Genomic DNA, 12,048 nt, shown 5'->3' on the forward strand with positions numbered 1-12,048 from the left:
GTGCTCCAGGAGCCAAGGGTGGAGTCAGGACCCAGAGAGACAAAAATCCCTGCTCCTGAGGATTTGGGGAGGTGACAGTCGGCAGGATAAATGTGTAACAGGTCAGAAGGGGGAGAACATTGGGGAAGAGGCAGCCAGGAGTTGGGGGGAGGGGCCAAGGCTGGAGGGTCAGAGAAAGGACTCTCATGGAAGTGATTTTTTTTTTATTAATTAATTTGGCTGCATCGGGTCTTAGTTGTGGCATGTGGGCTCTCTGGTTGTGGCGAGCAAGCTTAGTTGCCCGGCGGCATGTGGCATCTTAGTTCCCCAACCAGGGATGGAACCTGTGTCCCCTGCATTGACAGGCAGATTCTTAACCACTGGACCACCAGGGACGTCGCTGGAAGTGACTTTTGAGTAGAGACAGGAAGGAGATGAGGGCTCAAGTCTTGTGAATACGGGCGCAGGAGTGGTCCGGGCATGGAGGGTGTGCAAAGGCCCTGAGGCAGAACCATGCCTGGCGGGTTAGAGGAAGCGCAGGGAGGCCTGTGTGGCTGCAGCCACGTGAGCCAGGGCTGGAGAGGAGGTGAGTCTGTGGGGTGGACCACGCAGGTACCTGGAAAGTGTGGTGAGGACTTTGGCTTTTACTCAGGGATGTTGGATTTGTTGGGAGGAAGGGATGAAGGGTAATTATTAATGAGCTCCCACCCTGCTGAGAAGTCCACGTGGGCTCTGGGGACAGGGATCCCATAATCTGCTTATCGCTGGCCCAGGTGTTTGAAGTAGGTGGTGTGGCCTGGGTCCAGGACAGAAGACGGGGCCCCGGCTCGCTCCACACCTGGCCTCACCCCGCCCCCCATCAAAGGTTGTCTCCAAGCCCCCCCTCCCCGCCACATCAGCTCACCTGGGGGCATAGGTGAGCAGACACACACCTGTCTCTCCAGGTGGAAGAAGTGACGTTTATTTAGCCCCTCTGACTTGTTTCTTTTTTAACTTAAATGTACAGAAAAGTGTAACCGGGAACTCGGGGGCCAGTAACACAACCGGGCCGGCCCCTCCCAGTCACTTCCCCCCCAAAGTAGCCCCTTCCCTGCACCCGTTTCCTCTGGCCTGGAGCGTCACTTGCGTTGTGTCCACGGTGTCTTCTGTCCCTTCCTGTCTGACTCGGACTCGCCAGGCTGCTGGGGGAATGGCCAGCGCGTCATTCTTTTTCATCAGCAGGGAGCGTGTCATTCTGTAAGGCCAGAGAGGGATGCAGTCCACCACTGACGGGCGTTAGAGCTGTTTCCAGTGGGGCTGTTGTGACGAAAGCTGCAGGAACATTCTAGAAGCAGCCTTTGGTGAGCGGAGCTCTCGTTTCTTTTGGGTGTACGCCTGTCAGAGACTGCAAGGTGCCGGGTGAGCCTCTGCGTCTCCTGGGGCTGCTGTAACCAGTCACCACCAGCTGGACAGCTTGGGGCAACAGGAATTGTTTCTTTCACCATCTGGAGGCCGGGAGTTCACGATCAAGGTGTCACAGGGCTGTGCTCCCTCTGGAGGCTCCAGGGAAGCGTCCTTCCTGCCTCTCCAGCTTTTGGGAGCCCCAGGCATCCCTGGGCTTGTAGCCGCGTGCCTCTGATCTCTGCCTCTGTCTTCACACGGGTGTCTTCTCTGCGTCTCCTCTGCATGTCTCTACACAGGTGTCTTCTCTGCGTCTCCTCTGCATGTCTCTTACAAGGCACTTGTGATTGGATTTAGGGCCCACCCGGATACTCCAGATTAATTATGTTGAGACCCTTAATTACATCTGCAAAAACCCTTTTTCCAAATAAGGTCCTGTTCACAGGTTCCAGGGGTTAAGACATGGACACAATTATTCAACCTTGTACACGAGCGTGTGTTCCGCTGTAGCAGAAACAGCCAAACTGTTTTCTCAGGTGGTCACGCCATTCTAATCCACACGCCCTCAACTAATCCTCAGGGTGAGACAGTCCAGGGGTTTTCAGCAGCCCTTCAACTGCACGCATGTCCTTCTTTGGGTCAGCCAGCGCTACAGGGTCAGTGAGAGAGAGGCACAGACAAAGAAGAGTACTGTCTGCAGAGAATTCAGAACAGTAAGAAAAGCATCGTGCCCCCCAGAGCTGGTACTCCGCAAAGTTGTTGAATACAGGGCTTCCCTGGTGGTGCAGTGGTCAAGAATCCACCTGGCAATGCAGGGGACACGGGTTCTGAGCCCTGATCTGGGAAGATTCCACATGCCACGGAGCAACGAAGCCCGCGAGCCACAGCTACTGAGCCCGTGTGCTGCCACTAATGAAGCCCGTTTGTCTAGAGCCCGTGCTCTGCAACGAGAAGCCACCGTAAAGAGAAGCCCGAACAATGCAACGAAGAGTAGCCCCCCCCACCGCTCTCTGCAACTAGAGAAAGCCCACGCAGCAACGAAGATCCAACGCAACCAATAAAAAAATAAATTAATCAAAAAAAAAAGGCTGTTGTATACAACCTTTTGTGGGGTTGAGGAAAGAACCGCTGTGGTTACTATTATTTTATTAACATGGACACACGTTTCAAGCTCGCCCGTCCGTTTGCATTCTCTATCCTTTAATAAACATCGCCTCCTGCGGGAAGTCCATTTGGAGACGTCCCAGTTCTGGACGCCGGGGCACTCAGCTGTGCGTGCTTCTCTCGAGAGGGAGTTCCCGTCTGTAATCACCTGAGGTCTGCTCGGGCAGTGATCCAGTCTCTCACCCCAGTGGGCCCTGAGTGTTCGTTCCTACGGGAGGGACGCAGTCAGAGCCCTAGAGCCCGGGGAATTGTAAAGACACAAAGATACACATCTTGAGTCACTGCGTTTCCGTTGTTGCATGTAACCACCTGGAGTTTTTATTGGTGTTTAAAAATGAAGCATCAAAGCCGCGTGGAATTTTGGCTGGGCCAGTGCAAATACTAGTTCTGCCTTCAACCGCAGAATTTGAGTATGTTTAAAACTGCAGTGTTTTCCTCTCTCTTTAAACGGTTCCTTACACGATCGTTACTGGAAACGACGCTGCCAGCTCCGCGGAGGCGCTGCGGGAAATCGTGGCTCCGGTGGCCAAGGGCCGTCCTATCTGCTGTGGCGCCTCGCCCCTGGCCAACCGGTCCAGCTGGTTGGGGAGTAGGTGGCAGGGCTGCCCCGCAGAGCCCCGGGGCGGGGGAGGCCTGAGACTCCCACTCCCCGGCCCGGGACACGTCCCCGCACTGCAGCGAGGCAGAGGGGACCCCCGGGGCCGTGGGGGACCTGGGACCCTCGGGCGCCGCGAGCACCGCGGAACCCGCTCTTCCGCCGTCCTGCCACCAGGGGGCGCGCGGCCCCACGCCGCCCCCGAGAAAGGCGCCCGCCCCGCCCGGCGGGAGGGGCTTCGGAGGTCCTCCCGCTTCAGCACCTGCGGCGCAGGACAGGGCGAGGCCCGGCCGCCCCCCGCGCTGCCCGGTCCCAGGGGTACAGTAGGCGCTCAATAAATACTCCTCGGAGGAATGCACAGATGAACCGAGGGGCTGGGGAAGGAGTCCGGAGGAGTGCGGCGCCCAAGGTCAGGGCTGGGGGGCGGGGCTGAAAGGGTAGACACGGATGGGGAAACTGAGGCCCAGAGAGGGGCAGGGCTGGGCCTGAGGTCACCCGCCAGGTCAGGGGCTGAGCCCATTGAGACCCACGTGTCTGGCACCCCTTGCACACTCCCGCCATCCCGCACCCGAGGAAAACACAACCACGGGTGGTCCAGAAGACTGTCCCAGGTGATGGCGTGAGGCACCCCACTCCGGGTGGGGAGGCAGAGGGGCGGTTTGCTGAGTGACTATGTGACACCCCCCCCCCCCAGACAGTTCCAATCCACACTTGACCTAGGCCTGCTCCTGCCCTCCTGGCTCTAGAATCTATGAGGAGATTACATCCAGGACATATGAGGACAGGGCACAGGCCTGGGAATGAGTGGCCCCAAGGGGCATTGGGAGGGGTCTTGGGACCTAAGAAAGCCCCATCTGCCCCCATCCTCATATATTCCCTGTCCTCACCATCCCCCCAGGGTCAGACATGCTGGGGGGAGGTGGGGGCTGGACCAGGAGGAGGAGGGGACGGGGTGCACATGATCACACGTGTACAGGTGGTGAGAGCGTGACTGGAGCTGACTACCAGTGCATCCTGAAGTGTCTGCGGCCAAGTATGTGTAACTGGGGTGCCCTTGTTTAAAAAAAAGTGCTTGTAAAAATTAAATAGGAATAAAAGAGGGGTGAAAAGCAATGTTGTCTGGAGGAAACCCTCTTGCCTCCCCCTGATTTGCAGAAGCTGTTAAGATTATCTCTGAACTTCCTGGTTGCCAGGGCAAAAGGGGAAATTGGTACGTTACAGTGCCTGAGTAGGCATGTTTTCTAGGGGGGGTCATGCCTGTTTGGGACAGTATCTCTGAATATGTGAGGGTGAGTGTGTAAGTGGCAGTAAGAAGGGAGAGACAGAGTGTCAGTGAGTTAAACAGTGATGAGCTTCCTGGTAGCCAGGGCAAGAGGGGAAAAGTATACATTACAAAGTCTCCTAAGGTATGTCTTCATTAGGGCCATGCTTGTGGGTGACAGGGTCTCTAAGCAAATGAGTGTGAAAAAAGGGGAATAGAAGCAGACACAGTCTCTGAGTGTAAAATAACTACAAATTTCCTGGCAGCCAGGGTGAGAAAGGAAATCAGTGTTAAAGAGTCCATTCAGTGTATCCTCACCAGTGTGTGCCTGCTTCTGACAGTGGATCTGACTGAGTGCAGGGGTGTCTGAGTGTGTGTGATGCAGTCCCAGAGCTGCAGGTGGGAGACAGTTCTGAGCTCCCTGGAAGCCACGGCAAGAGGGGAAACATGCAGACTTTGAGCCTGGTCAGCCCTGTGTGGCTGAGGTCTGGTCCAGGGGCTCAGAGAGGGCAGTGCCGGGCGGCCAGGCGCACGCGGCTGTCCTCAGCAGGGCTCCAGGGCCGGGCGTAGCCAGCGTGGGGGAGAAGCAGCCGGTCCCGAGTGCCATCAGGGCTGATGAGGCGCCGGGCTGCCAGCAGGTAGTCCCGGTGGAGGGCCATTGGTGGGCAGGGGCAGCGGCTTGGCGCCCACACGTACTCGAGGACCCGCAGCGGCGAGCGGTTCTTGTAGATGAGCTGCACGCGCACCTCGTAGCGGGTCTCCTGGGCCTGGTGGACGCGGCCCAGCACACGGGCCCGGAACACTGCGGGCAGGGCAGTGCTGAGCCCGGCTGGACGCTTCACCCCGGGCCCCGTCCATGCACCCATTGCCAGATGAGGGAACTGGGGGTCAGGTGGGCCATTTGGGGACTGTGGTCAGCTGCAGCCTGGGGTCAGGGTCAGCTCAGAGATCAAGGAGGGGTTAGGAGTCTGATTAGGGAAAAGGATCAGATCAGGGAGTAAAATTAGGGTCAGAAGGGGTCAAGTTGGAGTCAGGTCAGGGAGTCAAGGGTAAAGTCAGACCAGGGTCAGAGGTCAGCAGGAGAGGGGTCAAGTTCAAGTCAATTAGGGGCCAGGTGAGGGACGGGGTCAGGGGCCTCTCACCAAAGTCGCTGCCGCAATAGTGGAGCAGCCGGTGGGCACGACCGCGGGTGTCGGGGCAGGGTGGGCAGGGGTCTGCAGGGGCAGCGCAGTCAGGGACACAGGCTTTGCCTCCCAGCTCGTCCCCACCCAGGCGGTCCCCAGCTCACCTGGGGTGGGGATCGGGGTCCGTGGGGGGATAACAGTTGGGTCTGCGGGAGACTCAGGGGGCTGCGGTTCTACCTCCCGAGGCTGCGGCTGCCTCAGGAACCAGCCCAGGGCCTGAGCCTGTGCCTGGAAGGGGCCATAGCGCTCCCGGGGCAGCCAGAACTCGAACTCAATGCCGGGGTTGGGCTCCTGCAGGAGGACCTGGGGAGAGGGTGTCACACACTAGGGCGCCACCCTCCGACCTGATGGCCCGGCCTCCCCCCTCTGACCCTCTACCCCTGCCTCCTCCCTCTGAACGCTGCTTCCCCCCAGATTCTTTAACCCCACCCCCCACACGCCCAGCCGCCCCCTCAGGCCCGCCCCCACCTGCAGGAGCAGGTCTTCGGAGGTGGGCCCGGCGGCGCGCAGTGTCTCCTCCGGCCCTGTGACGCGGCTGTAGACCACACGGGTGCCCGCTGCCTCGTAGGTCCCGGGCGGGCTGACCGCCCAGTTTCCGTTCAACACGTAGCGCCCGTCGCCCCCCATCAGCGCTGCAAGGGAAGGCTCAGCCCGGAGTCCCCGGAACCGGCCCCGCCCGCCTCCCGACCCTGTCGTCCCCCTCCCCGTCGGATTCGGGTGACCAGCGGGGCGCCTCCTCCCACGGACCCAGCGGTACCCAGGTGGTTCCGGCTCCGGTGGGCGGCGCGAATGTGTCTGGCGCCCTCAGGGATCAGGGTCACGTTCCAGTACCCAGCGAAGGCACCTGGGCGGGAGGGAAGGCGGGTGTTGGGAGCAGGTGGGGTGTATGTGGAGGATGATTTGAGGACGAAGTGAGATGCTGCGGTAGGAGCTTAGCCAAGGCCCCGGTACTCCGAAACCGCTTGCTAAAGGACTGGAGTTCCGATGGTTATCGCTTAAGTGTGGCAGCAAAAGAGTTAAAGCCCATCCGTTCTGGGAAGGGCGGGACAATCTACCAAAGACCAATCAGAATGATGAGCGAGGGAGGCTGGGCCTCAGCCTGCCCAATCAGCGCGGGACGTCTTAAAGGGCTCGCTCTGGTAGAGAGCGAGGACGGGGCGGGCGGTCACCGGCGTCCCGGAACACGCGCTGCACGAAGAGGCACGAGTCGTTGGTGCCGCCGCAGCGGCCGCATTGGTCTTCGCGGGTGTCCGAGCCCAGCAAACCGTCACAGCCGGCGGTCTAAAGGGGTGGGGAGGACACGCGCGCCGTCAGACGGCCCCAGCCCCGGCCGTCGAGGGGGCGGGGCCCATAGAAGAGGGCGGGACCAAGAACTAAAAAGATGGAACCTGGGGGGGCGGGTCCTGGTGGGAGGAGGCTGTGGATGGAGTCTAGTGATACGTGGGGTAGGGGAGGGCGGGGACTTGGTACGGGCGGGGCCTAGGGTAGAGGGCCGGACCAGGAACTTACCGAATGGGGTTTGGGGGCGGGGCCTGTAGAGAAGAGGCGGGGTGGAATCTAGAGGGGGCGGGTCCTTGATGGGAAGTGGGCGGGTATGGGGCGGGGCCTGGAGTCCTTACAAGGCAGCGGCCAGCCACGCAGAGTCCCTGGGTGCCAGGGCTGCAGGCGGTACCGTCCAGCACGCGGCCGAAGCTGTGATAGAAGTCATGTCCCTCGGCCAGGCAGTTGAGGTCGCACTGGTTGGGTGCTGGGGATGGGAGGAATCGGTGGGCGGGCAGGGGCGGGGGTCTTATATCTGAGTTCCAGCCCCCTCCCTGCCAGTCTCCCTGCAGGCAGCCATCCTCTTGGGCGGAAGAGGCCCAGAGATGCAGCCAAAGCCACACATGGAGGATGAGGCAGAGCCACGACTGGAACTTAGGCATTCTGCTTCCGGTTCCCTGGGGCCACACTCATTAATTCAGTTGCTGATCCAGTCATGTGAAGCCCTAACACTAGGGGCCCATTATCAACATCCTCACTCATTCTTTCATAGTTCATTCCACAAGCATCACATGCTCTTTCCCAGACAATGTTCTAGGCTCTGGGGTACAGAGGTGGGCAGAACTCACTCGGCACTTGGGCCCTGCGCCCAGCAGATGCCCCCAGAAAAGTATCTGTCCAATGCTGACTGAGTCCCGCACAGCCTGGGTATGTCGCTGGCCCTTCCCGGGACTCAGTTTCCCCCTCTGTCTGGCAGTGAGGCATAGTGGACAGTCTGATCACACCCCAGGCCCACAGCCCTGCTCCCTGCTCCCCCGCTCAGGCTCCCTCTGGCTTCCAGCTCCCAGAGGCTGGCTGGCAGACCCTGCCTGGAACGGAGCCTGAGCTGGCCCTGGCGGGCCTCTGCGGGGGTGAGATCATGGCAAGTTTCCTCCAATTCTTAGGGTGAAGGAAAAAAATATCCATGAGGTTGACGGTTGGAACTTTCTCCATTCTAGGATGTTCTTATCTGTGTCTACCCCCACTATGGCGTCTGAAGCTGCCTGTTTCCCTTAAATCTGGAGGCACGCTGCCCTGGGCACACAGTTATATAACTCGCTATTTTCAGCTCAGTACGGCAACATTTCCTGCTAGTGGTATAAGTTTGAGAACGCTTGGTCTCTGCATAGAGCTCCCAGTAAATCCTCAGCCTGGTGTTCGACCCTGTGCAGAATAGACCCTGCCTCCCTCTGCCCCTCTTCACAATTCACACATGCTTTCAACCCTTCACTTCACCATCTCCTACATATCCTTCAAAGCCCCAATGCTAATGCCCCCTTCTTTCAATCCTCCAAGTCCCCCTTCCTTCTTAGCAGCCACTTTTCCCTGCCAGCTCGGAGTTATCCCCTCTGGACCAACAGGAGCGTAGGCTACTCACCACCGTAGAAGGGCACCCATTGGTAGGTCTTCTGGGTGCCCAGGACAGGGTGGCCATTGTAGAGGGCACACTGGAGGTCTCGGAAGGGCAAGGCCCCTGGGGGACAATCCTGGGGACAGAGATGGGTGGAGCAGAGACCAGGACAGCCCAGGGGATGCCCAGAGAATCAGGCACGGTGGCAGGCATGTCTGGGGGCATGCGCAGGACGGCTTCAGGGAGGACTCAGTCTGGGAGGTGGATGGGTAGAACTTACAGGCAGTTGGCAGAGGCGGTACTCATGGGTGTTCCCCCAGCACAGCTCTTCCCTAGGAAGCCTACAAGGAGCAGGGTGGCCAGACTGTGGTCGGCACCTCCAGGAACCCCTTCCCCAGAGCCAGCCTGCCCACCCATCCACCTCCTGCCAACCCCACCCACATTCCAGCTGGATCAGCCGGATTGAAAGGTGCAGCATGTGTGGGCAGGCCAAGGGTGCGGCCAGGGGCTGGGCCGGGCTGGCAGGAGAGAAGGCGCAGGGACCCCCTTCCGGTCCACCCAGCCCAGTCCCAGCAGCGTCCTCACCGGATGCATCGCCGGCTGCGCACAGAGAGCCCTCGCCCACAAGAGCTGGAACAACGGCTCCAGGAAGCCCATGGAGTCCACTCGCCCGGACCCTACTTGGGGAGAGAGAGGCGCAGTCAGCCTGGAAGGGAGGCCGACGACCCCCACTCCGCCAGCCAGCTCCCCGTGGCTGTGCCCCCGGGCTCATGTCCGCCTTTACCTGAGCGCTGCCCCCCAAACCACAGTTCAGGAGGGTCCACAGCAGGAGCAGGAGGTTCCAGAGGGGGCGGGGCCTGGGGGAGCAGAGGGGGCGTGGCAGTGGGGGTGCCGGCAGGCCCAGGGTTGAACCCCAGCTCTGCCCCGCCTGGCTGTGTGATGCTGGACAGTAACTCAACCTCTCTGAGCCTCCTTTCTCATCTCTGAAAATTGAAGTCAGAATAGAGCCCACCTAATAGGAAAGTTTTGGGGGGTTCGTCAGATTAGGTGAGGAAAACGGGGGGCACAGAGCCCAGTATGGTGAGGGAGAACTCAAAAAAGTATTCTTATGGGTTGATGCACGTAGTAGGTGCTTATTCCGCGTCTGAAGATGGAAGGAATCATCCCGGAGCGTGCACAGGTGTCTCCAGGGTCCTAAGGCCGGCCCCACTCTCCCCACCATCTTTGCTCCTACCTTCCTGTGTGGCCAGGGGCCAGGTACTGCTCTTCCCCCAGCCTCAGTTTCCCCATCTGTGCAGTGGGGACCAGCTGGGCTCAGTCCAGGATTCGATGAGAACTTGCAGAGGATGTGGTTGGTGGGGGCTGGGGCTGGTGCCTGGCAGAGGCCCCCAGTGGGCCCCCAGCCTCCAGGGCCCCCTCAGCTCCCAGACCCGCAGCAGCCGGGAGCTGCTGGATGAGGGGCGGGGCGGGGAGGGGTGACCTGGCCCTGGTCCAACGGGCGCCTCATGGCCTCATGTGCAGAGGATGCAGGATGGAGCCCCAGAGCCGCCTGCAGAGGGAAAGGGGCCGCCCAGTGAGGATGACGCAGGGAAGAGGGAGGCGGCTGTGTCGGGGCGGGGGAGGGCGTGGCCGCCCTGGGCCTCAGTTTCCCCATCTGTCAGGGGAAGGATGAAGTTACGCGCCAACCCCACTCTCCGTGTGACCACGGCATTGGTGGAGGAGGAGGGGAGGGAAGCGGCCACCTATTGAGTCCTTTCTCGGGCCAGGGCCAGAGAGCCCTGCGGTCAGCAATGCCCAAAGGACACGCAGAGCATGTTGGAGGCCTCAGCCCTGGAGGTCCTGGGCAGCGGATGGGGGAAGCCCGGCCTCTGCTGGACCCTCCCGAGCCCCAGGTTCCCTGGTTATCAGGCTCTCCTGGCTCTGACACTCGAATCTGGGACACCAAGGGTCTGGGACCAAGGTGGCTTCAGATGTTGGGAACCAGGGGGGCCACGGGGTGGGTCTCCACCCCCGACCAGAGCTGTGTGGCCGGCTGCATCTCTGAACCCCAGCTCTGGCTGGCCCAGGAAGCAGGAAGAAGTCTGGGTGGCAGAGCAGAGGTAAGGGGAAGGAGCTTGACCCTCTGACACCCGCTCCCCACTCAGCACTGGCTTGTGGGGTGGGGGTCTAGGTGATGCAAAATGAGGGGCTAGAAGGACCACCATTGCCCGTCTCCAGAGCCCCTGGCCCGAGGAGCGCACACACCCCGTTTAGGCGGCACTCCTGCCTGGCCGTGTGATTCAGGGCAAGCCACGCCTCTGGGCCTCAGTTTCCCCAGGAGGAGGTGGGGATGAGCGTTCCCCTACCCTGGGGACTGCTGCCTCGCTACCCCCCAGCTTGGGGGGGGGGGGCGGGAGGAGACGCCGGCCAGGATGGCGGGGGGATAGGAAGAGGGACTTACCGGCCCCGTAGAGCCCAGCCGGCGCGTCCTGGCTCCCCGGGCGGCCCCTGGGCAGGCGGAAGCGGCGGGGCCCGCGAGGAGCGGCGGGGGGAGCCCGGGGCGGCCCCTCCCACCCGGCCTCCCAGGGCGCGCCCCAGCCGGGGTCCGGAGGGGCCGCGGCGCCGTGCGCCCTCGCGCGGCCGGTGCGCGCCCGGGCGCCGATCTGCGGCAGGGGAGTGCCCCGCACGCGCCGCGGCCCCCCAGAGCTGCGGCCTGGTGTGCGACCGTCCGCGTCCCGGTGACCTTGGGGAGCCCAGGGCGGGGGAGCCACGCGGGCACTGGCCGCCCCTACCCCCACCTCGGGGCTGCTATTCCGGGCGCCGCGCTCAGGGCCCGGGAATGCGCGCGAACCGAGGCTGCCCTGGTGCGGCTCCGGGAGGGCGCTTCCCTCTCTCCACCGACGCCCGGGTCGCGTCCCCGCGAAGGTTCCCTTCCCCGGCCACCACCCCTCCCCAAGTCCCTCTCTCTACCCCTCCCTCAAGGTCACCCGACTCAGGAACCGGCGCGCCTGGGTTCCGGTCCTGGGGTTCCCGCCCCAGGTTCCGACCACCCCCAGCGCAGGGCCCCAGAGCGCTGGGGAGAAGCTCAGCCCCAGGGGCCGGGCGTGGGGGGCGGAGAGCCCCTTCCCAGCCCGGCGCATTCCCGGGCGCTGCTGTCACCAGAGGACGCGCCCCACCCCGCCTCCCGCCCTCCCTGCCCGGCCCCGGGCTGCGAGCCTTGGCTTCGGAGCTAGACCGGGGTCCAGAAGGTCCCCTTCCCAGGCGGCTGTGGCTCTACCCTCCCTGACCTCAGCTTCCCCATCTGCGCATTGGGGCCGGCGGGGGTCTCCACTGCGACACTTCCGGGAGGATCTCAGCTCTGCGCGCGGACCGGCAAGGGCAGGGTTACCCCAGGGCTCCCCACCACCCCACCCTTCCCTGGTTTAGCATCTGTGCGCCCCCCCCCTCACCCCTCATCCCCCGCCCTAGCAGGGATGCAGCAGGCGCCCTCCCCTCGCCCCCTCCCCCGGCTCCTCGCTGTCGCCCTGGGAGGCTCCCTGGTGAGCGGCTTGAGGAGCCGGGAGCACCAAGGGGGCGATGTGTGGACAGCCCTTCCGCTTTCTGGGCTCGGCTGGGGCTCAGCCTGAGTGCCCCCTTC

At 62.0% G+C, this 12,048-nt stretch overlaps 1 protein-coding gene across 3 annotated transcripts; it reads right to left on the reverse strand.

Annotated features, from left to right (window-relative positions):
• Positions 1–1,040: 1,040 nt before the first annotated feature.
• ADAMTSL5 (ADAMTS like 5) lies at positions 1,041–11,453 on the reverse strand. Of its 3 annotated transcripts, XM_057709776.1 has the most exons (14): positions 10,873–11,453; positions 9,667–9,981; positions 9,217–9,289; positions 9,018–9,109; positions 8,713–8,773; positions 8,460–8,568; positions 7,183–7,310; positions 6,733–6,844; positions 6,321–6,407; positions 6,032–6,195; positions 5,668–5,866; positions 5,522–5,593; positions 5,076–5,181; positions 1,041–2,731 (listed from the first exon to the last, which is right to left on the reverse strand). In XM_057709776.1, exons 2-14 carry the CDS (start codon positions 9,720–9,722, stop codon positions 2,668–2,670), a joined length of 1,323 nt encoding a protein of 440 aa, XP_057565759.1. In that variant the 5' UTR covers positions 9,723–9,981; positions 10,873–11,453; the 3' UTR covers positions 1,041–2,667. The 3 variants fall into 3 exon arrangements, with proteins under 3 accessions (XP_057565759.1, XP_057565756.1, XP_057565758.1); XM_057709773.1 differs by lacking the exon at positions 1,041–2,731 and having other exon boundaries at positions 2,810–5,181; positions 10,873–11,451; XM_057709775.1 differs by lacking the exons at positions 1,041–2,731; positions 5,522–5,593 and having other exon boundaries at positions 2,810–5,181; positions 10,873–11,450.
• Positions 11,454–12,048: the final 595 nt, after the last annotated feature.

The sequence above is a fragment of the Hippopotamus amphibius genome, chromosome 15, assembly GCF_030028045.1.
Source record: "Hippopotamus amphibius kiboko isolate mHipAmp2 chromosome 15, mHipAmp2.hap2, whole genome shotgun sequence".
NCBI classification, from domain to species: Eukaryota; Metazoa; Chordata; class Mammalia; order Artiodactyla; family Hippopotamidae; genus Hippopotamus; species Hippopotamus amphibius.